General features: G+C 42.0%; 1 protein-coding gene across 2 annotated transcripts in view; it reads right to left on the bottom strand.

The window, feature by feature from the left end:
* Positions 1–25,943, bottom strand: part of LOC145415734 (carnosine N-methyltransferase) — a 101,807-nt gene that overhangs the window by 74,934 nt on the left and 930 nt on the right. For both annotated transcript variants that reach the window (XM_080284967.1, XM_080284966.1), the window contains exons 2-4: positions 6,171–6,242; positions 4,853–5,048; positions 1,598–1,767 (exon numbers count right to left, since the gene is read on the bottom strand). In XM_080284967.1, the coding sequence (XP_080141093.1) occupies positions 1,598–1,767; positions 4,853–5,048; positions 6,171–6,238 (434 nt within the window). In that variant the 5' untranslated portion in view covers positions 6,239–6,242. The remainder of the gene's footprint in view (positions 1–1,597; positions 1,768–4,852; positions 5,049–6,170; positions 6,243–25,943) is intronic.

Raw genomic sequence — 25,943 nt, forward strand, 5'->3', positions numbered from 1 at the left:
CCCCTGATGCACACCAACATTCACAGAAAACTCATCACTCAAATCTCCATTCACTCTTACCAGGGTGTGAGCACATACATACATGGCCAAAACCACCCTAACCTGCCACTCCTCCAAGCCAAGCATTCTCAATGCCCACTTCACCACCTCCCAGGGGACTCCGTTAAAGGCCTTTCCCAATCAACAAAAATACAGATCCCTTTTCTTCCCAATATATTTTTCCTGAAGCTGTCGAACAATGAATACGGCATCAGTGGTCCCCCTACCTGGCATAAATCCAAACTGCATCTTGTCAATATTCACTCTTTCTCTAATCATACCTTCTAGAACTCTCTCCATTACCTTCAATATCTGATCTAAAAGCCTTATACCTCTATAACTTCCTCTTTCCAGGGAATCACCCTTCCCTTTGTGCACATTTATAATTACGCTCTTCAACCAATCATCTGGGACAACACACTCATATATAATCATATTTATCAGGCCAGTGACTAACCTCACCCATGTATCTCCCGAGGCCTTTAACATTTTGGCAGTCAACCCAGACACACCTACTGCCTTCCCCACCTGCATCCTGCCTATTGCCTCACTCACAGTAGCAGCATCAAGCAAAGGCCATGGGTCAAACACAGGATCTATGCTGATAATTAATATTTAAGGGCTTGCTTCCCCTTCTCTATTCAAGTTTTAAGCACACTGACATCAGTCCTATATAACTGATTAAAATCTGAAATAACCAAAATTTAGGTGTACAACTGGCATATTTGAATTCTGCTCTTGACTGAGATTTCTCCCAACTGGTCCAATACAGCGGCAGTACACACACACACACACAAGCAAAAGAAAAGCATACTAAACATGCATCTCAGACATAAAATTGTGCACAAAATATTAATGAAATTTTTATCCCTTCAGCCAGCATACATGTCTTTTTTTATTTTTGCAATCTCCACAATACTGTATTTAATTCAACCTTGGAGGAACTTTTAAACTTAAAGGGTTGGATAAAGCCTTCACTTACCCTTTCAATTCAAGAGGTCTCTCCTATCACAGTAATCTGAATGCAGCTGGATTAAACCAAAAGACATTCCTGAATTCAAGGGGTGATGACCATATGATTAAAACTGAGTGTGTGGAAGTGTAAATAAACCTCTTTTTTTGTTTTTATGGGAATTCATGGAACACCTATAACTCTTAGATGTTACCAGCCAGCATCCCAGATTATGGTAGACTGTACTGACGAATGATACAGAAAAGTCAGATATGTTGTCTGATTATCACATCTGTTTCAAAAATTATCACAAAACAACTGGGGGTTTGTCTACACCTTCACAATACCAATTTTAATAATACAGACCTGAAATTCATGAATCCAGTGACATGATTGTTTAGTCATTCTTGCGACTTCCAGATATTTTTATTTAAGTTGGACCTCATGTAATGATGGCTGTATATAACATCTTCAGTTCAAAAAGTCTATCCTATGCTGAATTAAATTATCTGGAAGTAGCAAGGATAAGCAAATAACAGATCACAATATTCAAAGAGTTGAAAATAAATTGTACTGCACCGATAACGTAACCAAAACGTGACACACATTTTATCCTTAGGGAACAGCCTATCAATCTGGTGGATAATGGGCCCATAGCATTGTGACCGCTCCTGTTCCCCACATGGCGACCAGTCTCGCACTATCTGCCTGATGGTTGACTGAACCTTCTCGATGTCTGGACCAAGCTGCGTGTTGACATATTCCTCATCGCAATTCTGAATGAGGAAATGAAAGAGTTACGGATATAAAAACCGAGTACATGAAGGTGTAACCACAAGCCCTTATTTATTACTTATTTATGGAATTACTAACTGTTAGGTATGATTAGCCTAACTCCCACATGACAGTGTAATCTGCAAAGACACATAATGGTAAAAAATGTTAAATAATGATAACCTGCTTTACAAACTATTCTACGATAAAAAACAAAATGAGGGCCTGTCCACAACTCTGGGCTCTCAGATTAAATAATAGGTTCCGTAGTAACTGACAAAAGATGAGACTCACTGAAAATGAAAGTAAACGATTTTTCTGCCCAAGAATGTCATTTCTATATTATTCTTGTTGTGCTCCAATCGGACTGAGCCGGTGCTGGTTTATGCCCAAGGGATGGTTGGGGTTTACTGCTCATGTAATGCCATTCAGGGATGGGTGAGGCTGGCCACTCTCATCTTAAATGTCAGGACCAACTTGCCTAGCCCCAGGCTCCTATGCTCCTCATGGGGCAACACTGGATTAAATGATGAATGAATGAATGATACCTCACTACTTTATTCAGCTTAGAAGAAAAACTTTCAGCTGGAAGGGATTGATGTAGCCTTCATTAAAGGGTCTCTCCTGAATTTAAATTAAAATATTGTTATCTGAGTTGGGAAAAAAAAAAAAAATTATTTGACTGAAAGGCTTCAATTCCTGGTCTATTCCAGAGGAGAGTGACTGGATGACATAAAAGTGTGTGTGTGTGTGTGTGTGTGTGTGTGTGTAATTCACCGGGTTGGTCAGGATCACGTGATGGTTTGTGATAATCAGCTTTTAACCCTTCCGGAAGAAAGATAAGAGCTCATATATTCCGATGTAAGGGCAAAGCACAAGGATTGTGGAAAGTATTAAGAATATATAGAGCAGATGGGAAGCTGTTGAATCCTGTGAAGAGTATGTATGATGGTGCTAAGGCTGCAGTGCATGTGGATGGTGAACTGAGTGAATTTTTCTCTTTGAAGGTTGGGTTGAAACAGGGATGTGTCATGTCTCCATGGTTGTTCAATCCATACATGGATGGGGTAATAAAAGAGGTACAAGGTAGTGTAGTGGATGTTGGAGTGGCCCTGGTGAGAGAGGGTAGTGTTTGGAAACTCCCTGTACTGTTGTTTGCAGATGATACTGTGTTGTTGAGTGAAGATGAAGGAGAGCTGCAAGGCTTAGTGGAGGAGTTTGGGTGAGTGTGTCAGAAACGGAATCTAAAGGTGAATGTAGGGAAGACTAAAGTGAAGGTCTTTGAGAGAGGTGAAGTCAGTGAATGTACAGCGAGGTTGGATGGTGAGGAATTGGAAAATGTGAGTAGGTTTAAGTACTTGGGTTGTGTGATGAGTAAGGATGGAGGTTTGGTGTGTGAAGTGCTTGAAAGGGTACAGCAAGGAAGGAAGGTTGCTGGTTTCTTGAAAGCAGTGATAAGAAGCAGGGAAGTGAGCATGGAAGTGAAAAATTTACTACATGACAGTATTGTGATACCAACTCTAACATATGGAAGTGAAACTTGGACGTTGTAGAAGGACACAAGTCAAGAGAGCAGTGGAAATGAGTTATTTAAGAGGAGCCTGTGGAGTCACATGGAGAGACAGGCTGACAAATGAGGATATAAAGGAGCATTGCGATGTGGATGTGATAGGAAGCGTTAGGAGGAATACACTGACGCGGTTTGGCTATGTGGAGAGGATGGAGGGTGAAAGACTGACGAAGAGAGTGTATGTGAGTGAGGTGGAGGGGGGAAGAGGGAGGGGGAGGCCGAGGATGAGATGGAGGGATGGGGTGGAGAGGTATATGAGAGAGGGGGGTTTGAGTTGGGAGCGGGACAGTGAAATGGCGGGGGACAGGGCAACGTGGAGGCGATTTGTTTGTGGCCACCGTGAACGGGATTGAGGTGTCTGGCAATAGATTGATAGATAGATAGAAGGGCAAAGCCTTGACCTCAACATATGCACAAAACCATCCCCTTGCTCAAGAGGGACAGTACCCACCCACTTTCTCAGTGAAACTTTTCACATCCTGAGCAAGGCAAGACCCCGGTCTTAGCAGATGCTAGGCAAGAGTGTTACCACTGAGTCAGCGAGCGGTGTGTGTGTGAGAGAGAGAGAGCGTACAAGGGCAAGTAAGTAGTGATTAACACTTTAACTGCCACTTTATTCTAATATAGTTATATCAGTTCTGAAGAATACCAGTAATGCATCCGTAAGCCATGATTTCTGTGCAACCAGGGCTGGAGTGAAAAGTCACAGCCAAGGTTTCAGACTTAATGAAACTTGTTGGTAGTTCAGAGTTTTTCTAAAAGGTCCCAGCAACAATGCAACCACCAACTGTTGCTGTGCATCTGGCAAAAGCTTATAACTGCCACCTTAACTCTGAATACACCTTCAATCAGTGCGAAAGCCTGGCTACGACTTCCCTCCAGCCAGGTTTAGGAATAGAGGTTGCTCAGACACTATGGCTTGTGACTACATCATACAATTACACACCATAATTCCAACAATCTACTGCTGTGTGTGAAAACTGTCAAGAAACATACGAGTAAGTCTGGTGAACCATGGAACATGCACATACAAGTTTTAATAACCCATTAAGACCTAGGACATACTGTATTTTGCATTTTACTTTTGCTCTCACGAGATTACATTGCTCAGCTTAAGAGAGGTTTTTTAAACTGGAGGGCTTCATCATGACCATTAACTCATTTACTACCAGGCTGTTCTAGGCTTCATAAACTATGATCAAAAATAAATTCCCTATGCTGCAGGAGTTAAATGTCAAGATATCAAACACATCCACCTCTAAAATGAAGTTGGTGGAGACCTATACACTGAATGGGTATACTCTACCTATAAAAGAGTTACCATCACATGTACAGTATATATTTTCTTAGGTCATCTTTGCTCACAAGAACAATACAACAAATACAGAACACAACAGCTGAGTAATCTGTGATTTGAACTATGGAGTAATAAACTTTTCTGCAACACAGATATATTTAGGTGACATACATGCAGGTCATATAACATGAAGTATACAATAAACACCAAAGTGTATTACTGAGGGTTGATGGTGGACATTCTCGAACATGCAATCGACATCCTTGATAATAAGCCTGATGATTTCTGCATTGTGGTCGATGCAGACACGCTGGAGAGCCAGGTGTTTCTTGTAAGACTCGAGCAGTGCTTGGTGGTGTGGAGGCAGGGTCTTGAGATAACCCTCACGTTCTGCCACTCGTTGGTGGGAGTGCTGTCTGTCAGGGGAGATGAGGGACGCCTTCTGAGAGGGACCAGTCTAATCCAGTGACTTCCTTTTTTTTTTTTTTTTTTTTTTTTTTTTTTTTACTGTAGGCGCCTAAAATACATTCATCACAAATTTTCTGTATGTTTACTCTACTGCACTGTACGGAGCAGTACTCTCATATCACTGCATACAATGTTTACAGTAAACCAAACCCATGAGCCGCTCTGTCAAAGTAATGGGACGCAATACAGGTATTTACAGTCTCACACTCTTAAAAAATAATTTAACTAAACAAAGATTTGTAAACAGTAACAAAAGGCTTACCAAGATTCAACTCGCACAGCTGTCTTTCAACGGTAATGTATTTTTTATTTATAATATTTTAAAGGGAGGGTTTGTTTTCCTCTGATAAATAGAACATTCAAAGATTGCAGTTATTCACTTTATACAAGCATATTCCCCTCTTATATTTTCTGGGTTCAAACACCAAATAATTCTAATTTTATTATGTGAAAAACTGCAGAATTCTTCTCAGTTTATGCAGCTTCAATGAAAACTTATTGCCCCTTCAAATACTGTTCATATGATACACTTTATATGAAAAGTCAGCTCAGTTTAGTAAAGCAGTATTGTTCAGGATTACTGTACCGCAATGTCTTACTTTGTTGTTACAATACACATCACAAACACTGCAAAATAAAAAGTTACAGAAAAAGTTGCAAACTGTATAATACAGACATGTTGCTTGGTCTTGCATCAAAAGGGAATTACTTTGCATAACACATTAATGGATATGAAAGAAAAAACTCTTGACACAAGCAAGAAACAAGGCATAAATGAAATGTAATATATAATAACAAAGCACAACCATATAAGCACAACTAGTCACTAACATTACAGACTTGCTGCTGATCACCATGCACTATATTCTCACAATTCTTTCAATAAACTTACTAATATAAACCTCTGAAATTCTCATTTTAAAGATCCTGAACCATTTCATTTCCATATATATCTGTTCTATCAAAAAATTCTAGAGGGGCACAACAACCACACCAATAAGTGAACTGCAAAAATATAATGCAGACATACAAATACTGTACAACACAAACCTAAACACTTTGCAACTGACCTGTATGCTTTGAATGCCCGCACAATGCGCTGGAAGTGTTCACGCTCCTGGGAGTCATTGTCATCCATTGTCCTGAGATATTTAAGAACAAGTCTCACAATTCATGAAATTTAAGGGAATGATGTTTTCTATCACCATAACCCTTTCAGGCTTGGGTGCTTCCAGAAAAGAAAAAAAGCAACAATCAGTTAGAAGAATTCGAAGAGTTCCAGCTGTTGTCAGGGTCTAACTGTATTACACTGCAAACCCTGGTGCACTACAATCTGGAAAGAGGCACTAGAATCCTTATAAAAAAAAAAAAAAAAAAAAAAAAAAAGTCCAGTTGGTTACTAATAATTTTAAATATTTGTCCTTCAAGTACAATCAGATTACATTACATTATCACTTTATCATCTGAATTAGATCAGCAGAGTAGTTTCAACATAAAAATCAACTACTAAACAATTGTAGGCTCCTCAAAAAAAAAAAAAAAAAAAAAAAAAAAATACAGTATCCTCATGACTAAATGCAGTAACCCATACACTTCAACTCACCTACAAACAGACATCTCATATTGAAATCATTTTTATCTTGCAAATTTGGGTGTTTCCCTCTCATTTCTCCAAGCTGTTTTCTACCCATAATACCTACATTATATTGTACAAAACAAGTAGCTGTTCAAGTCAAATGAATATGCAGTGCTGCTCCTTGTTTCACAGTGCCTCCCCTCTTTCGCTCTCCCCTTCAACTCGCTATACAATATATCAAAGGGTCCATGCCTATTTATACCTGAAGATGGGCAAAAACTGTTGTATCTTGACAACAAATTCAACTTCAACATATGGGTCTGCTTCTTTCCATCTGCTGACACCTCACATAATAAAGTAGAGTGAACTTTTCACTACATATGAAATTCTAACAGTCTATTAACCCACCCCGTCCCGTCGACGTATGGGTACGTTGCAACGATTTGCATCTGCCAGTCCCGGCGATGTACCAATACGTCGTGCAATTGCAAAGTGCGTAACTTCGACAATTTTCAAATTTCGCGTTTGATTTTCGGTACGTATCCTCGCTTGACCTTCCCCTATCTGCCACCAGGCAGGGACACTCGGCGACCCCGCGCGACCCGCGCTAACTTGCGGCTCGTCCACTCACCTGTTAGTAACGGTCCTGCTCAGACATGGCTACGAGAGGTCTCTCAGAGGTCGAAATTTAAGCCGCCCTGGACGCCTTTACAGGTGACAGTGATTCCCCACTGGACGACGAGGTTGTTGATAAAGATTATGTGCAGCCAGAGGAGGAGGAAACCACCAGCAGTGATGAAGAAGTCCCGTCCCCCACGAAGCGGCAGTACGTGACTTACCTTGCTGCTAGAGAGGGGCAGCCAGCCAAGAAATCACGTGCAACATCCTATGCCCGGCCCCAACGTGATGTGGAACCCGAATTCGAGGACGAGGACGGAGTCGTGGGACGTGCTGCCACGTGGTATGGACGTGAGGTAATAACTCATCATGGCACCGAGCGCACACCAGGTCGGACGAGCAGGTATGGGCCTAGTATTTTGTCTGGGGAGTTAGGAAGTGCCATGGAGGGAGTGGGGAGTGAATGGGAAAGTGCAGGGAGGAGTATGGAAAGTGAGAGTGGCGTGAGTGAGTCACTGCTCTCCCTAGGTAGTGTGAGGCGGCGGGGTGTATCATGTATTTACCTATTTGTATTTACCTATTTGTAGTATACAGGAATTGAGCAATGCTCGTGTTGTCCTGTCTCCATATCCACATTTATCAAGTCTACCTTTACACACATGAATGTTTTTCTCATGCACCACCTCTTTGTCTAAGTCGTTCCAAATATTTAAGAATATACCTAATTGTGATATACACGGAATGTACTATGCTCGTGGGTTTCCGTCGCTGTTTCTCAATAAGTCGAATTTAACTTTAAACTCGTTTATGTTTTTAGACTGGACGATCTCTTTGTCCAGGCTATTCCATAAGTCTATACTTCTGTAAGGAAAGCTATATTTCTTGATATCCTTCAAACAGCTTGACTTTTTCAATTTCATTCCATGTCCTCTTGTTGCTCTCTTATCCCATACAAACAGATCTTCTTTGTCAATTTTATCTACTCCCACCATGGTCCTGAACACCGCAATCATGTCTCCCCTCTTTCTCCTTTCCTCTAACGAAGGCAAATCCAGTTTTTCCAGCCTCTCTCTGTATGACAGGTCTGTCAGACTGGGGACCATCTTGGTTGCTGTTCTTTGTATTCTCTCAATCTTGTTTATATCTTTCTTTTTGTGTGGGGACCACACTACCGCTGCATATTCTAACCTGGGGCGGATCATGGCCACTATCAATTTTTTCATCTTTTCCTCATCCATATAATGAAATGCTACTCTTATGTTAGTCAAGAGCTTATAAGTCTCTCCAACTATCTTGTTAATGTGCTTTTCTGGTGACAAACTATCTTGGACCAGCACTCCCAAATCTTTCTCTTCTCTCCTTTTTGTGATTAATTCATTACCCAAAAAATAATTCAGTGATGGTCTCCTGGTACTTTTACCCATTTCCAATATTTTACATTTCTTTACATTAAATTTCATTTCCCACGTCCGGCTCCAATTGTGTATCCTATCCAAATCCTCCTGCAGTATTTTACAATCCTCCTCAACCTCTATCTTCCTCAAGATCTTTACATCATCAGCAAACAGACTCGCATAACTGTTCACTCCATCTACCATATCATTTACATAAATCAGGAACATTACTGGCGCCAACACTGAGCCTTGAGGGACTCCACTTGTTACTTCCCTCCATCCAGACATCTTTTCCTTTATTACTGTCCTCATTTGTCTGTCTCTCAAAAGTCTCTCATCCATTCCAGAAGTTTCCCCTTTAGTCCTCCTATATATTCTAGTTTCCACATTAGTCTCTTATGAGGTACCTTGTCAAAGGCCTTCTCTAAGTCTAAGTACACACAATCCACCCAACCATCTCTCTCCTGTACCACATCAATCGCTCTTGAGTAAAAGCTCATCAAGTTTGAAACACATGACCTTCCACTTCTGAATCCAAACTGACATTCAGCCAAAATATTCATCTCTTCCAGATATTTTATCCATCTGTCTTTCGGGATTCTCTCACACAATTTTGCGACCATGCTGGTTAGAGACACTGGTCTATAATTCAGGGGTTCTTCCCTGTTTCCTCCCTTGTAAATTGGTACCACATTTGCCCTCTTCCATTCTTTTGGCACTTTCCCCTCTTCCAGTGAGCATACAATTAAGCTGTGAATTTTATCCGCCAGTTGTTCTCTGCATTCCTTCAGTACCCAATTAGAAATTCCATCAGGTCCTGGGGCTTTCCTTACATCTTGAGTTTCCAGTAATTTATACACTTCCTGCACCTCCACTTTTATATCTTTCATCACCGGAACATTTCTAATCACTCCCTCCCCTTCCACAAGCTCCTTTTCTTTAGTGAAAACTGACTGGAAACGTTTGTTCATTATTTCTGCTTGCATTGCCGCATCATTAAAGACCTCTCCATCTACTTTCAGCTTGGTGATTCCTTCCTTTTTGTTTCAGTTTGCCATTAACAAATCTATAAAACAGTTTGGGTTCATCCTTGCATTTGTCAATTATACCTTTTTCAAAATTCCTTTCTTCTTCCCTACGTATTCTTGTGTATTCGTTTCTTGTTCTTTTATATTCTTCCTTTGTTCTGTCGTTACCTCTCTTTCTCCAATTGTTCCACGCCTTATCTCTCTCTTTTTTGGCTATCATACACCTTCTATTAAACCACTCCTTTTTCCTGTTTTCTTTCCCTCTTACTCTTGGTACAAATTTTTCCACTCCCAAATTATAGAGGTCTAGAAAGATATCCCACTTCCTCTGTATCTCTCTTGTTTCTCTGAATTTTCTCCAATCCGCATTTTCAAAAAAAGTTTCTCAATCCTGTAAAATTTGCTTTGCCAAAGTTGTATCTTCCCTGTCTATGAAGCTCGTCTCTTGGCTCGACGTTTCCTATTAACATCTGGAACTCAATGACCACGTGATCACTTTTTCCCAAAGGACAGAGATATTCCAATGATTCTATTACATCGGGTTCTTTGGTGAACAGTAAATCTAACCTTGCTGGTGTGTCCTCACCTCGAAACCGTGTCTCTTCTTTGACCCATTGCGTCATCACATTATTCATTATTATATTTAATAACATAGTACCCCACGAATCCTCGCCGCCTCCAGTACCATTCCTCCCAGTTCACCTCTTTACAATTAAAGTCACCCACCAAAATTATATTATTGCTTTTCTCAATTATTTTTTGCAAGTAGCTAGCCATATCTGACAACAACTCATGGTATTCGTCATCCTTCCATGCTCTCGTCTTTGGGGAACATACACTACCGCCATATCTCTCTTAACATTCTCTCCAGTTTCTAATTTCATATATATCACTTCAGCCCTGCCTTCTCCCATTTCCACAGTATCTACATTTATGTTGTTCTTCACTGCTATCATCACTCCTCCTCCCTTTTTTCTTTTCTGTCTTTTCTCCACAGTTTGTATTTACCATCTCCCAAATGAACATCAATATCTTCTCTTAATTTGGTCTCTACAAAGCACATGACATCAGGTTCATGTTCTCTCAAGAAATCATTAATTTCGATCCTTGTCGATATGAAACCATCAACATTAGTATATATCACCTTCAAATTATTTTTGACATTATTAATACCCTCTTCTCTCCTACTCTCTGTCCATTACCACTTCCTCAACTTCTGATCTTTCACAACCATCCCCCCTAATTTCCTTCACTTCTATTTCCTTAAATACCATTTCCTTACTTTCATATCCAATACTCTCCAAAAAAAAGTATTCACGTTCTTCCTCTGTCCTCTTATCATTTTTTTCCTTTACTTCTTCCTTTAATGATTTTAAAGCTTCTCTTTCTTCTTCATTCAGATCTTTTCTTATTATAATATTTTCCATCCCCCGCCTCTTTGCTTAATTTCCAGGTCACTTTAAGTATCTCATTTATTACACTTTCTGATGTAAACTTGACTCTCATTGGTCTTGTTTCCCCTTTCTTATAAGGCCCTATCCTCCTTACTTCCTCAATTTCTTTTACCCACTTGTTTCCTTCGAGTCAATCTTGCCTAATATTCCTCTCACCATGTTCGTGTCTCTCTCGAGTCTTGCGAACCTAACCTTTTCTTCCTCTTCCCTGTTTCCAAATACTATCACACATCTGTTCCTTTCTACAGTTTCTCTCACTATTTTCTCTTTTTTCTTCAGTATTTTCACTACATTTTCTTCCATTTCTTTCTTGTTCATTTCCCTTTCTTCCTGGATGATCTCTCTTAAGCTGACCACTTCTTTCTGTTCTTCTTCTACGTGTGCCCACTTTGCCTTGTGTTCTTCTAGTACATTACTCACCTTCTCCGTTTTATTAGTACTCTCTTCAAGTTTCCTCCTCAGTTCAACATTCTCCTCTTCTAATTCTTAATCTCTTAATTGGCTGTTTCGTTGGACTGGATTAGACTCTGTATGGTGTTTTACTTATTTCATGACACATCCTTTATCACTAGATTCTCTACTTTTTTTTCGAGTTCACTAATCCTCATAATTAATGTTTTCACTAGGTCCATGACATTAGTATTAGCATCAAATCCTTGAAATTCCATTCCCTCATTGTTTACATTTTCGGCCATCTTTAACGTACCGATCAAGTACCTAAACAGCTGTTACCAATAAGCCACAAACATTCATGTATACTATTGCCAACAAATCTTTACATTTTTGGTAGTCTACCAACTTTCATTATTTTAAATTTAAAGAAAGACCCTAGGAGACAGGACAGACAAAATTCCTGAAACTACTCAAGGTCAGGAGCGATGCCTTGGACGTCCTCTCTCTCCGGCTGTTCGTGTGTGTGGGCAAGTGCGGGTGCATTCTGTATCACGTGGGGTTGTGATGGAGGGGGAAGGTGGGGAGGAACCACTCCCAAGCACGTCTTATGCTCCCCAATATCCCCTAACACGTGGGCGAACTAGGGTGCGTGAAAAATCACGTGGTGTTGTCATGGAGGGGGAAGGTGGGGAGGAACCACTCCCCAGCACGTCTTATGCTCCCCAATATTCCCCAACTTCATCCCCACAGCCCCCTAATGTTCCTCAAGGCCGTAAGGGTAAGGGAAAGGGAAAGGGTAAAGGCAGAGGGGAGAGGAGTGAGAGTGGGGAAGCCCTCCGCACTCCCTCTCCCCAACCTTCCCCACCAGGATCTCCTCCTCACCCAGACGAAGGCGGAGATGGGGATGATGGGGACGAGGGATTTGTGGGATGGAATTGGGAGGATGGGAGTGATTTTTCTCCCTTCATTCACCCCTTCACTGAGCAGGGGCGCTCTGGCTGCATTGCTCCCGGAATTCACCGGAATTCCACCAGGTTGGATTTTTTCCACCTGTTTTTTTATGAGGCATTCGTGGAGCAGATTGTTTACCAAACCAACCTTTTAGCAAGCACCCAGCGCCTTGAGAGTGAAAGATTGGGAACAAGGAGTAGGCATTCTATCATATATGATTACCCTGGCTCCCTTTCAGAAATGTTCCTATTTTTTGCCCTGGTCCTTTTGATGGATATTATACGAAAAAACAGAATTCCGGCTTGCTGGACAAGGGACCCTGTTATGTTTACACCAATATTTGGGCAAGTGATGAGCCATAATCAGTTTCAACAAATTCTAAGTCGCCTCCATTTCTATGATGCTCATGATCCTGCAAATGCAAACGACACAGATAAGATGAGGCGAATTAGGTTGGTCATTGATCACCTGAGGCAAACCTTTCGTTCGTCATTTTATCCCTACAGAGACCTCATCATAGACGAGAGTCTCGTGTTGTGGAGAGGTAATATTTCATTTAGGCAGTATATACCCAGCAAAAGGCACCGTTTTGGGTTCAAGATCTTTGTTATGTGAGACTGTAGGACTGGATACGTGCAAGACATAGTCTTGTACACCGGTGCACAGACAGACATAATAGAAGATCGGAGTATTGGACTGTCAGGAGCAGTGGTAAAGACAATGATAGAAGACTACCTTCATCGTGGTCACGTCCTCTACCTGGACAACTGGTACACTAGCCCTCTTCTCGCTCGTTATCTTCACATGCATGAAACGGGAGTCTGTGGAACCGTGAAGGTGAACCGGCGTCACATGGCCAAGGTAGGGCGGAAACTTGACAGGAATGAGGTTGTCTTCTTCAAAGCCAACAACATCCTTGCAACTGTGTGGAACCATAATAGAAAAGTAAGCCTCTTGTCAACGGTTCAACGCCCCTTGATGCACCATACTGATTCCGTTGATTACCGGAGCGAGAACAGGCATCACATTTGGAAACCTGAGTGTGTCATGGACTATAACATAAACATGCGCCTGGTGGACCAGACTCCATGATATCGACGGTAGAGTGTGCCAGGACCACAATGAAGTGGTATAAGAAACTGTTCTTTCACTTGCTAGACATCACTGCTCTGAATTGCCACCACCTTCACGCCATGACAACAGGAGTTCAGGAAATCTTTGAAGGGTTTATGAGGGAGATCACAAGAGAAATGTTTGCACGTTATGCTGTTGAAAGGCCCAAACATCGCACCCGCACTGCCCCTATTGCCCAAACTCCCCTGAGAATATCCGGCTGCCATTTCCCCACTCCTATCCCTCCCCAGCCAAACAGACCTAGGCCCCAACGCAGGTGACACATGTGTAGTAATTCCCGGGTGAGACTCACCACACAGAGGAAGGACACCCGCTATGAGCGCGTCGAGTGTGACGTGGGTCTTTGTATTCACCCATGTTTCAGCGAATATCAGACGTTGATGCAATTCTGATATGGTGTGAATGTGATAGGACGCTGAAACTAAGAAGTAAATGCGACAAACAGACGCTCAGTGAAATTATCAGTCATGTTGATCTGAAAATATTAGTATAAAGTGCATACGGGTATAACATAAGTGCAAAAATTGTATGTAAGTGTATAAATATGCTGTAAGTGGAAACATACCTAGCGAGGGTTTTATGATGCAATATTCTGTCGCTCAGTGCAATAAATAAGGCCCGTAAATATGTAATTATTATTATTGGAAATGCTAACGGGTATAATATAAGTTCAAATTATTGTAAGTGCTGAAATATATTCCAAGTCAAAATATTCCTAGCGTGTGTATAGAGATGCGATATCCTGACGCTCAGTTGAATGAATAAGGCCCGTAATTATGAAAATAGACGTCAACAAGTGGGAAAGTGTGTAATATATGTGAAGAATTAGTATGTAAGTGTTTGAGTATTATGTTGGTCGAAACATTCATTGCGAGGGTATTTTCATGCGATATTCTGACGCTCACTTGAATAAAAAATGCCAGTATGTATAGTGGAGTATAGGGGTGTAAACGTGTGTAATGTAAGTGGGAAAGTATAACTGGAGTGAATAAATAAAGTAGAAGATGAAACACGAGTGTTTGAGATTGTGCTTACTACATGAATATGCGCTAGCATTTCGCTAAATGCCCTTGTAATGAATGTAAATAATTGAAAACATTTACAGTGGTGGAGGAAAGGTTCTATGTAAAGGAAAAAATAATAGGAAAGTGATAAAACAATTGGGTATGATGAAATACGAGTCATAACGAGTGCGCTTAGTAAGCAGATGTGCGCTAAACTTATGCTGCATGTCATCATAATGAATGAAAACATCTGAAAACATTTACAAACTGTAAAAATTGGTAAAATGTCATTGAAACAGAAGTATACAAGTAGAAAAAATGATATGTTGACTGATACAAGAAACTTAGCATATAGCATGTTACGACTCGGACCTAACTCGCTATGCTCGCGTGATGGTACAATGCTTATTTTTCATATATATGTGTCTGAAATCCATTATATTGCTACTGTTATTGTTAATTAGTTCAAATTCAATAAATATAGAGGTGTTGTGTGTTGTTTCTCCCAATATTTCCTACCATACAAAACGTGAGCGCCTCACACGTCAATGATAGAATATGATACCTGGCGCGGGGGACCTCACCTGTTCCGACCACTTATGGACCACGGTAAGCCCTTTCTTGGTGATTTTCCGTCGTTTCTCAACCAAAGCGGAAGTTTTAGCCAAAATTTTTTTTTTCCAAAATAGCTCAGGACTGGGGGATGTCGGAGGTGCGGAAAACCTCGGGAAGTGACGGGTTAAACAGCTATTAAACTTGTCACTTCTGAATCATCATAAGAAGAGTCTGGAAATAACTGCTATGACCTGTCATAAGAACAGTCACTGTCTTGCTCATTATTAAACAAACATCAGGTATTCTGGCATTACCATGTCTCCACACATTCAGGGAATCTTGTGGCTAATGTCTGTGCACAGACTAAATAAAACAGGTACAGTGTACAGTCAACCCTCATTTTGCAGTACTGTATCCCGCTAGACTGGATACTGGCTTTAATGTACACTTTGAGTGTTCCTGGACAAACCGTCGTACATTACTGGTAACTTTTGGTAAATGGAAGAAAATCACACACACCTAACGGATAACTCTGGGCCCATCAGACACATTTTACATTTAACATATGCTATCTATTACATGGTGTGTACTGCTCAGGTCTACCAGATCGTTTCTTGTGCACAGCACGCCTCCAAACACAGTTACCAATACCATTGCTAGCAGCGGTTTTTCCAACCCACTTGGGCTCAGTTGGGGAGGAGCAGGCAGAAAACGTTAGTGTGCTGGGCTATATTTGACCTATTTCCAGTAGGCCTGGGCAGGGCAGAGGATACAGACACACTGCATCATATGATGTCAGCATTGTGTTAACATCTCCACCTCCACATCGCACATCCCTCGAGTGTAATAAGTGTTACCCCACAGTGACTGAAAATGGCTTCTCGTAAAAAATCACCTTCCCTCTCCTCCACTGAGAAAGCAAAGAGGAGGAAATTAAGCACGTGGAGAAGATGGAGGTGATCAAGGCACACGAGAAAGGCACGTGCAGGGGCAACCTAAAACACAAGTTTGGGATTAACCCTCTGGCCTCGTGAAGAGACCGTGGTTACCCTAATAATTATTCTTCATGACGCGTCAGGCAACTACAGTCCACAGCCGACAAAAAAATCTTTTCCCTGTACTGCGTAAGATGACTGCATTCCCTTGAATTTGAGCTGCATGCCAATCTAGGATATTCTGCTATCTGTAGGAGAAAAGAATAACTAAGCCTGAACAGAGTGGGTGGGACAATAGCTGTCGAGGCAGGACAAACATATGGCGGGTCGAAACTAGAGCTATATACCATCCACACATCTGTTGCTTCTGTACAAATACAGTAAGTTTTTATTTCTTTTATGTGACAACTGTACAGTACATGTGTCTAGTGTGTACAGTATAAATTAGCGAAAAATCCTGCTTGAAGTAAATAATCTCGTCGTCATGGCAAAATTACAGCTACCGCAAATTGGCTTAGAAGTTCCCCTCACAAGGTATTAAAAAACATAGAAATCATGGTATATCACAATGTCTGTTCAAGAAATGCCATTCATTAATATGAAATCATGTTTCCCTTGTTTTTCAGGACCAGTTGGATGTGTTTTGGCATGGAATCACAGAAAGTAATCTAACGACATTTTTTTGCACCAAACATTTGTCAGTTCAGTCTTGAGGTTATCCAGATTGGGTGTCTTATTCTCTGCCGTGATTTTCTTCATCTTTGCCCAGAAGTTTTCTATCGGATTTGGATCCACACTGTTGCTAGACCAGTCGAGGACCTCAATCTGATTATCCTGAAGCCATTTTGTCACCATTCTTGACTTGTGACATGGAGCTGAATCGTGCATGACAAAGTTGCACCCATGAACACCAAAAAAGTTTAACAAATGATCTTCCAGAACCTGAATGTACCAGCCACCATTCATCATCAAGTTCTTAGGAAGAAAGTAGAGGCCTCCCCTTCCCATTTCACCTGAGCAACACTCACATACCATTAATGACTGTGTCTGCTTAACAGTCGGCACTGTATAAGCTGGGTCATATCGACTACGGAAGGCAGGGTGACGTACCTTGGCAGAACACACCTGAACACTTGAAATGTGCTTTCATTAGAAAACAGCTTTTCTCCACTCATCCGATGTCCAGTGTGCATACTTCTTGGCAAACTGAATGTGCTGCTTCTTCATGTGGTCAGTGAGAAGCAGTTTCTTGGCTGCGGTGAGGCTTGGCAAACCCAGCTCCTTCTGCATGTGGTGTTGGATAGTTCGAATTGAGACGTCTTGTAACAGCTGGGGATGCATTCTCTTCAATTCTGCTGTTGACAGTCAAGGATTCTTGATTACTTCCCTCTCCAGAAACATATCTGTACCTCTGGAAGTCGTCCTCTTCTTTCCACTGCCGTGCTTGTGCTCTGGTACAACATCAGGTGGCATGCTGCACGCTGCAGCAAAAATCTTCATGATGGTCGACTTTGGCCATCCAGTATGTTCACGAATCGTGTTGACAGGGACATTATCCTGCCTCCTTGCAATGATATGGACCCTTTCATCTCTTGAGCAGTACTTTCCAGGCACGACAACTCGACTGTAGGAAAATAACGGGGCAAGCAGTAATGCATACGAAAAAAGAGGGAGGTGCAAGCTCGGAGTGACGGGAACATATACTCCCACTTTTGCTTCTGGGCAAGCATTGACGTGCTGAGTGTTTCACCATCTCCCACCAACACCAGAGGAGTTGCCAGTTACTTCTTGCCCAAAAAATTCACTTGGTAGAGGTTGACACACAGAGCAAAGACAGACAACTCTCCCATAGCAATTCTATGTGTAGGTCCTAAGTCAATTTGCGGTGGGTGTAGACAATAGCAAAAATTAATTATTTTCACATTTTTTCTCAGAAAGTAACAATATTTTTGTAGAAAGGTGCATTTTTTACCACTGTCATAGTAAAAAATGGAAACGTCATGGTCATTTCCTATTAGAAAAGTGGCAACAAAGTTATAATTAGCTAGCACTTTCATTTTTTTAGGGACTTAAGCCGTGTCCAAGGGAATGACCGAGAAATGCTAGGTCGCGGCCATAGGGTTAAGAGGTTGACCCTGCATATCATCCTGGCGGACAAGGACACAACAAAGGAGACTTTGAAAAAATAAACGGATGGTATGAGGAAGGATAAGGATGTGTTCAAGAGCAAGATGCTGTCTGATGAGAAACCATACAAAGTGAAACCAGAAAAACGAGGAAACAGACACAGGAGCAAGACGAAAGTGTTTGTATATGTGGCCTGGATATCCAACACGCAGCATGAAGGCCTGCCTCTCACCCTGGAGTTGAAAATTTCAAGTGTAGCGACAGCTGGCTGTGGAGGTTTAGGAGGCAACGTGGCACTGTTAACAAGACCATAACTAGGGAGATGCTCAGTGCCAATGTAAATGCCATGGAGCCGTTCATTCAGCATCTTCAGAAGCTGATGGAATATGAAGGCCTGCATGAGTTTCAAATCCACAACGCAGATGAGACTGGGCTCGTCTAGCATGCTTTTCCTCAAAGCACCAGGGTTTGCAAAGATACTGGCAGCAATCCGGGGCAAAAAATAATGAAGGACCAACTTTCCATTTTGGCCTGTGTCAATGCTGATGGTTCTCATCACCTACAGCTAGTCACAGAAGGTAAGAACAAGAGACATGGGTCACTCAAGGACAACCTGACTGACCTTCCTGTGGAGTACCATGGGAACAAATCTGCCTGGTTTACCTAGGGTATCATTCATGACTGCTTCCACCACATCTTTGACCCATCTGTGTGGCACCATCAAAAAAGGTATGGCATCAGTCCTGATGAGATGAAGGCAGTGCTGCTGTTGGAAATGAACCAGTCCATCCTTCCTCCACCAAACTCTGCAGCATGGATGGATGATTCAAGGCTTTGTTCCTGCCAGTCAACATAACTGCCTTTATCCAACTTATGGATTAAGGAGTTATTTAGTGTGCAGAGAGGTACAATGGAGCCCCTACCTGTACCAGAACCTCATTGTGACTGAAGATGGGATGGACCAGGAAGGCTATGAGGACATTCGGGGCATAACTTCAAAAAAAGTACATCGTCAAGGACACCATTTTCAACTGGGCAGAAGTGTGGAAGAGATTTCTCATGCCACACTGAGAGATGCATGATGCAAACTCCTCAAAACAACCAAGACTCCAGTACCATTGCATGATTTTGAGTGATCTGAGCCACCGAGGATGGCAGAAATGTTGGCAGCTGCAAGGTAGGGAACTTTGCTAAGGAAGAGCTGCAAAAGTTGCTGGATGAGAATGCTGGTGTGCCTGGCTACCATCACCAGACAGAAGAGGAAACTGCTGCTGAACTGCAACAAGGCAAGTCACTGGCCAAGGAGAAAGATGAAGAGGAAGAGGAGGTGAGGGCAACTGGACAATCTCTAGATGAAGGTACTGATACTGCTAACACAATTCCCACCTTCATAGGCAAAGCTGGTGGGCCTACTGCCTATCACTATGGGGTCATGTGGCTCATTGGGTTAGAGCTAATGCAGCTGCAGCAGACATGACAAAACCAAGCTAAGTCTCCTAGTTTTCCAAGCCTGTCCCCTCTCCCGCTGCCAAGAGGATCCGCACAGTCACAGACCTCCTATGTGTCTGTAACATCAACATCCTCGGCTGGCCTCCACAGCCTCAAAATCCACTAACATAGCCTCCAGGACCCCAACCCCATGCACCTCTGGACTCTACCATAGGCGACACCAGTCACCACAAACCATCTTTCCTGACAGTGACGATGAATGAGTTAACTCAGTCTACAACATATGAGGAGAGTGGCAGTGACTGAAGGGTGCATGCTACTTCCATCTATATAAGTACAATGTACAAAACATGAGTTTCCTACCTTTTTCACCCCAACCTGGCCAACCTGGCCCTTTACCTCTCATGATTGCTGAGCTGTTATACAAGACCATACAGTAGTACTAGTGTGCTGGTTATGAAGAAGTGCAATGACAAGGGTGTAAAATTATGAGCCAAGTTAATGTAAAATGGGTATAGTTTTCACTGTTAGTACAGGTGGTTCCCTACTTACAATTGGATTACATTCTGAAAAACTGATCATAAGTGGAATATATTGTAAGTTGATTAGGTAATCATGATGATGATGAAAATGCATTTAACCCTTTGAGATTCTGATGACGTGCTCACATGTCATTTCAAATCCAACCTCAGAGATTCCGATGATGCGTTCAAGTGTCAGTTTAAGACAATTTTGTAATACTGTACAATACATTCATCATACACTGCGTTTAAGCATCATACCTTCAACTCGTCATTTTGACTTTTTATTTTCTTTGTTTTCCTTTTTTTAATATACTACAATAAAGTACAACTATTCAGCTTTAAAATGACACCAAAACCAGCATTCTATCATGAAAAGTATATTTACACAGACCGATCTCAGAAAATGATCACTAAGCAATTATGCGGCCGAGAATCACACAAAATTGAGCATCTTTTTTCTTTCCCTTTACCATACAATAACATGCATAAATAGCCATAAACTATATATCACTGTAAAGGTAATTTATCATAGTTTTGCACTGTTCAAACCAATTTTATATGTCTTTACTACTTTATTCTTGGCAAATATTTTTCTATGGCAAGGTATAACCTTTTTGGTTTTTGTGTAACTTCAGCTCGTCATTTTGACTTTTATATTTCATTGTTTTCCTTTTCTGAACATACTACGATAAAGTACAAATATTCAGCCTTAAAATGACACCAGAACCAGCATTCTATCATGAAAAGCGTATTTACACAGACCGGTCAAAGAAAAATATCATGGCACGAAGATGTGGGTCAGCACGAGAGAGGCTGACTCTAGGACTGATGGCATCTGACCAGAGCTGAAACCTGATAGTCATAACTCACCTAACCAACCGAACATCATAGCCTAGCCAAGCCTACCTTAAAAGTGCATAGAACATTTACATTAACCTACAGTTGGGCAAAATCATTAACAAAAAGCCTATTTTATAATATACAGCAGTCTCTCATTTATCCTGATGTGTTCATTATCCAGAAGCTGGACCTTGGCTCTATTAAACCATTATCCAAATTTACTTGCCGTTATCCGGACGTAAAAGTCCCCGAGAACTTCAGCCAGCCAGCCGATATGTTCAAACATTAGGTATCGTGGCTGCTGGGCTTGAACCGTGAGCAGGAAATAGGCCGTAACCCACAAACAAAGCTAAAATGTCCGTCCGCCCCTGAACTGAATGGTCAAAGTCGCGCGCTCGTCTGATCATCCCCAATGAACCTCCAGCACCCGAGTAATACGACTGTAACCCACAAACAGTGTCAAAATGTCCGTACGCATCCCCACCAAATGTCCAAAGTCGTGCAGCCACAGGGCTAAATCTTTCCCACCTGCCACCACCATCAACTACAGACCATAAGCCACAAGTACATGTTCAGTGACAGCGGCCATCCGCCTCTCTACCGAACATCCAACATCGCCCAGTCACCAGGAGACACACACACATACACACACACACTCTAACGGAGTGACTAACACACGGGTTGGACATGTATCACTGAGCTCTGCTCTGGGGATACCTAAATTGTATCTATTTATGGGTCAAGCTCGTATCAGGCTAATTTAGGTGATGATTCAACATAGTAAAACAAGAAGTTACAAAGAAGTGTCGACTAAAGTAAGTATACAAGTGTCAAGGAATGTGATGAATTTCCTTACATCAGCCAGACAACACCAAGGTTAACAGACGACAGAGCAATGCTAAAACTGTAAGTAGTGATCTTTTCTTTAAGATGGCTTATTTTGGAAAGATGCCTTTAGAAGGTGTTAAGAAAAGAGACAAAGGCAAAAAACTGGATGATGACTTCTACCCAGACTTGGTTGAAAAGGAAACTTATGATAAGTTAGCTGAAAGAGTAAGTAGGCTAGAAAGATCTTTTCAAATGGAAATTGAAGAAATCAAGAATGAGCTTTAAAAAAAAAAAAAAAAAAAAAAAAAAAAAAAAAAAGGAATTAATAATGGAGATAAACAGAAAAGTTTATCTACTGCCAGATGCCATAATCCCGTAAGGGGTGGCCTCTTGACTCTGAGTTATTCGTTTTACGGGGAGGGGCACTAACCCTCCACCAACCCACTTGTTGACACGTAGGGAGCACGTACGGTTTGGTTATACGGTTACCCACCCAGCATTGTAAATGGTTTCTTGGTTGGTTGCCATGGCCGAGTGATTAATATCTCGGACTTGCGTGCGGTCAACTTGGGTTCCATTCCTGAAGCTGCAAATAACATGATTAATTGGTTAGCTACAAAAAATCCAAGTGACAACGTTAGACTAGAACAGCACATAAATGGACCATTATGGGCCCTTCGATGTCGCCTTCATGACCGATAGTGACAACGTTAGACTAGAACAGCACATAAACATGACTCGGATTACCTGAAATGATTGCAATGCACGTGTGAAGCATGAGGAAACAAGTGAGAAACATGAGGAAACGAGTGTGAAGTATGAGAAAATGAGTGCACAGTGTGAAAGCCCTCCGCAGGAGCAAATGCAAGAGGGCCCAAAGGGCCCATGAACACTTGTCACATCTAGGGGTATCGTATATAGAGGTATTACTGTATATGTAGGGTGTTTTTTGGTTTTCAGTGTTTTTTACTGCATGGTTTTCTTGGTTTTGAAAATTATTTTGGACAATCTTATGAGTGTTTTGATAACAAAATATGGCAGAATGATTGGAAAACACTGCCAAAATAAGAAGGGATACTGTACATACAGTAGTGTTTAGGTACGGTGTTTTTTGGCTTTCAGTGTTTTTTCTGCAATTTTTTTTTGGTATTTAGCATTACTTTGGATATTCCTATGTGTGTTTTGATGTCTAAATATGCCTGGAAAACTGCCAAAGTCAGCATAGGTACGGTACAAATAGGTTAGGTATAGTAGGGGAATAGCGTTCATTATCCAGATGTTGCCACTGGACATGCCTATGGCTCTATTACGTCAGGATAAATGAGGGATTACTGTAGTGCTGAGTATCTCATGTACAATAATATACTGAGTACTGTACTGAGATTGTCAGCTGCTTAAGTCCAAGTTCACGTGTGAAGGCCATTATGGGCTAAGTACTGGTCTTTCAGCCATAACATCGAAATAGGTTACGGTATGTTGTTTAGGCCGCTGGCCAGCTTGGACATTATGTTCTAAATGACTTACGGCTCAAATGACCAGGACCCTACGGGTTTGCCGCCTTCATGCTGGGCAATAATCCTGAGTTTCATCTCAAGATTAAATACCTCCCTCTTCTTCTCACCAGTAGCAGGAGAGACAGCTGGGCCTTTCATAGACATGACAGATGCACTAAACACAACGCAGATACAGGGGGGTATTTAAAAAACAAAACAAAACAAAAAAACAAACACACACACACTGGCAACACAGAACACTGTAGAGCATCGATTGTTTACACTAGCAACCACTGGGGCTGACTGGGGCTCGGCTCGCTGCTGCTGCCCAATATCATGAGACAGTATCATACAGTACTGCATATCGCTAGCCTGGGAAGAGATCAAAATGCAAATTTTGAAGTACAGTTTCAACCATTGTACTGTTGAAAAATCATGTCGACCATTCGTAAAACGGGGACCGCCTTTACTATAATACCGGTATGCTATTTTACTCAATTATTTTGAAACTCCCTGTACTGTTGTTTGCAGATGATACTGTGTTGTTGAGTGAAGACGAAGGGGAGCTGCAAGGCTTGGTGGATGAGTTTGGGAGAGTGTGTAAGAAACGGAACCTAAAGGTGAATGTAGGGAAGAGTAAAGTGATGGTCTTTGAGAGAGGTGAAGTCAGTGAATGTACAGCGAGGTTGGATGGTGAGGAATTGGAAAATGTGAGTACGTTTAAGTATTTGGGTAGTGTGATGAGTAAGGATGGAGGTTTGGAGGGTGAAGTGCTTGAAAGGGTACAGCAGGGAAGAAAGGTTGCTAGTTCCTTGAAAGCAGTGATAAGAAACAGGGAAGTGAGCATGGAAGTAAAAAAGTTACTACATGACAGTATTGTGATACCAACTCTAACATACGGAAGTGAAGCTTGGACATTGTTGGAAGGACACAAGTCAAGAGTGAGAGCAGTGGAAATGAGTTATTTAAGAGGAGCCTGTGGAGTCACGTGGAGAGACAGGCTGACGAATGAGGATATAAAGGAGCGCTGTGGTGTGGATGTGGATGTGATAGGAAGCGTTGTGAGGAACACACTGAGGTGGTTTGGCCATGTGGAGAGGATGGAGGGTGCAAGACTGATGAAGAAAGTGTATATGAGTAAGGTGGAGGGTGGAAGAGGGAGGGGGAGACCGAGGATGAGATGGAGGGATGGGGTGGAGAGGTATATGAGAGAGGGGGGTGTGAGTTGGGAGCAGGGCAGTGAAATGGCGGGGGACAGGGCGACTTGGAGGCGATTTGTTTGTGGCCACCCCAAACGGGATTGAGGCGTCTGGCGATAGATAGATAGATTTTCCATTACATGCTTGAAAAAGCACTCTGGAGGGAAAGGGGGGCATCGGACTTACCAGATTATCAGTTGTATTGGATTGGGATTCCCCCCATCTGATCCGTAATACAGTAACAAGGTTCTATTGTACTGTACAGTACTTTTCAATCTTCCCCGACAGAGAAATAAAAGGGCTTTTCTGAGCTAATGGTTGGGGGCACAAGGGCTTGTGAGTAAATGCAGATAAAACAAAGGTGACGGTATGTCAGGCTGATGGCAGTACTGTCAAAGAAGAGGGAGAGTGGCCATGTGCGGTTTGCCACAAGGGTGTGGGAAGTAATTCCATCTTGTGCAGTGATTGTGATAAGTGGGTGCATTAGAGATGTAGTGGTACTAGAGTTAGACTGCAAAAAAAATGCTGATTTCATGTATGCTGTGTAACGGAAAGCATGTGGAGATTGTCAGGCATGACAAGAATGATCTTGCTAGTGAGTCTCTTGAGTGTGTGGAAGAGTTTTGTTACTTGGGAGGCATGTTATGTGCTGGAGGGGGGGGGGGACTGGAGCTAGCTCTGTGGCTAGAATGAGGAGTGGCTGGAAGAAGTTCAGGGAGTTGTTGCCTCTCTTGACACTGAGAGGGTTCTTCCTCCATGCTAAGGGATCTTTGCATGTGGCATGTGTTAAGAGTGTGATGCTGTATGGTGGTGAGACCTGGGCTGTAAAAGATGAGGATATTCAGAGGCTCAAACGTACAGAAATGACAATGATCAGGTGGAAGTGTAATGTGTCCTTGAATGCAAGGGCCGAGGGGGCTAGGTTCATGATGGAAGACATATGGGACTGGAGTATACTGGTGTTGTGATGAGAAGACAGACTGAGATGGTTTGGGCATGTGGAAAGGACAGGGAATGACAACTGGGTGCAAAGTAAGAAGTGTGAAGATTGGGGGTAGGGCATTGAGCTGCAGACCAAAAAAAAGACCTGGGACAAGGTCACAGAATGTGACCTCAGGGATAATGGACTGAATAAGGTGGCTGCCAGAGAACAAGCAGAATGGATAGCCGCCAATGGATGACCGGGGCCAACGCATGCATGTTGGAGCCTTTATAAATGAAACAAAATGATTATGGTACCCCACAAATGTCATACAAAGAAAAGCTTATACTGAATTCATATCCCCACCATAGCAGCAAGCAGTAGGTGATGGTGACCATCATCCACTCAACTGATGTAGT

This window comes from Coenobita brevimanus, chromosome 103, assembly GCF_032717465.1.
Source record: "Coenobita brevimanus isolate Jiangsu-jjx chromosome 103, ASM3271746v2, whole genome shotgun sequence".
Lineage (NCBI taxonomy): Eukaryota > Metazoa > Arthropoda > Malacostraca > Decapoda > Coenobitidae > Coenobita > Coenobita brevimanus.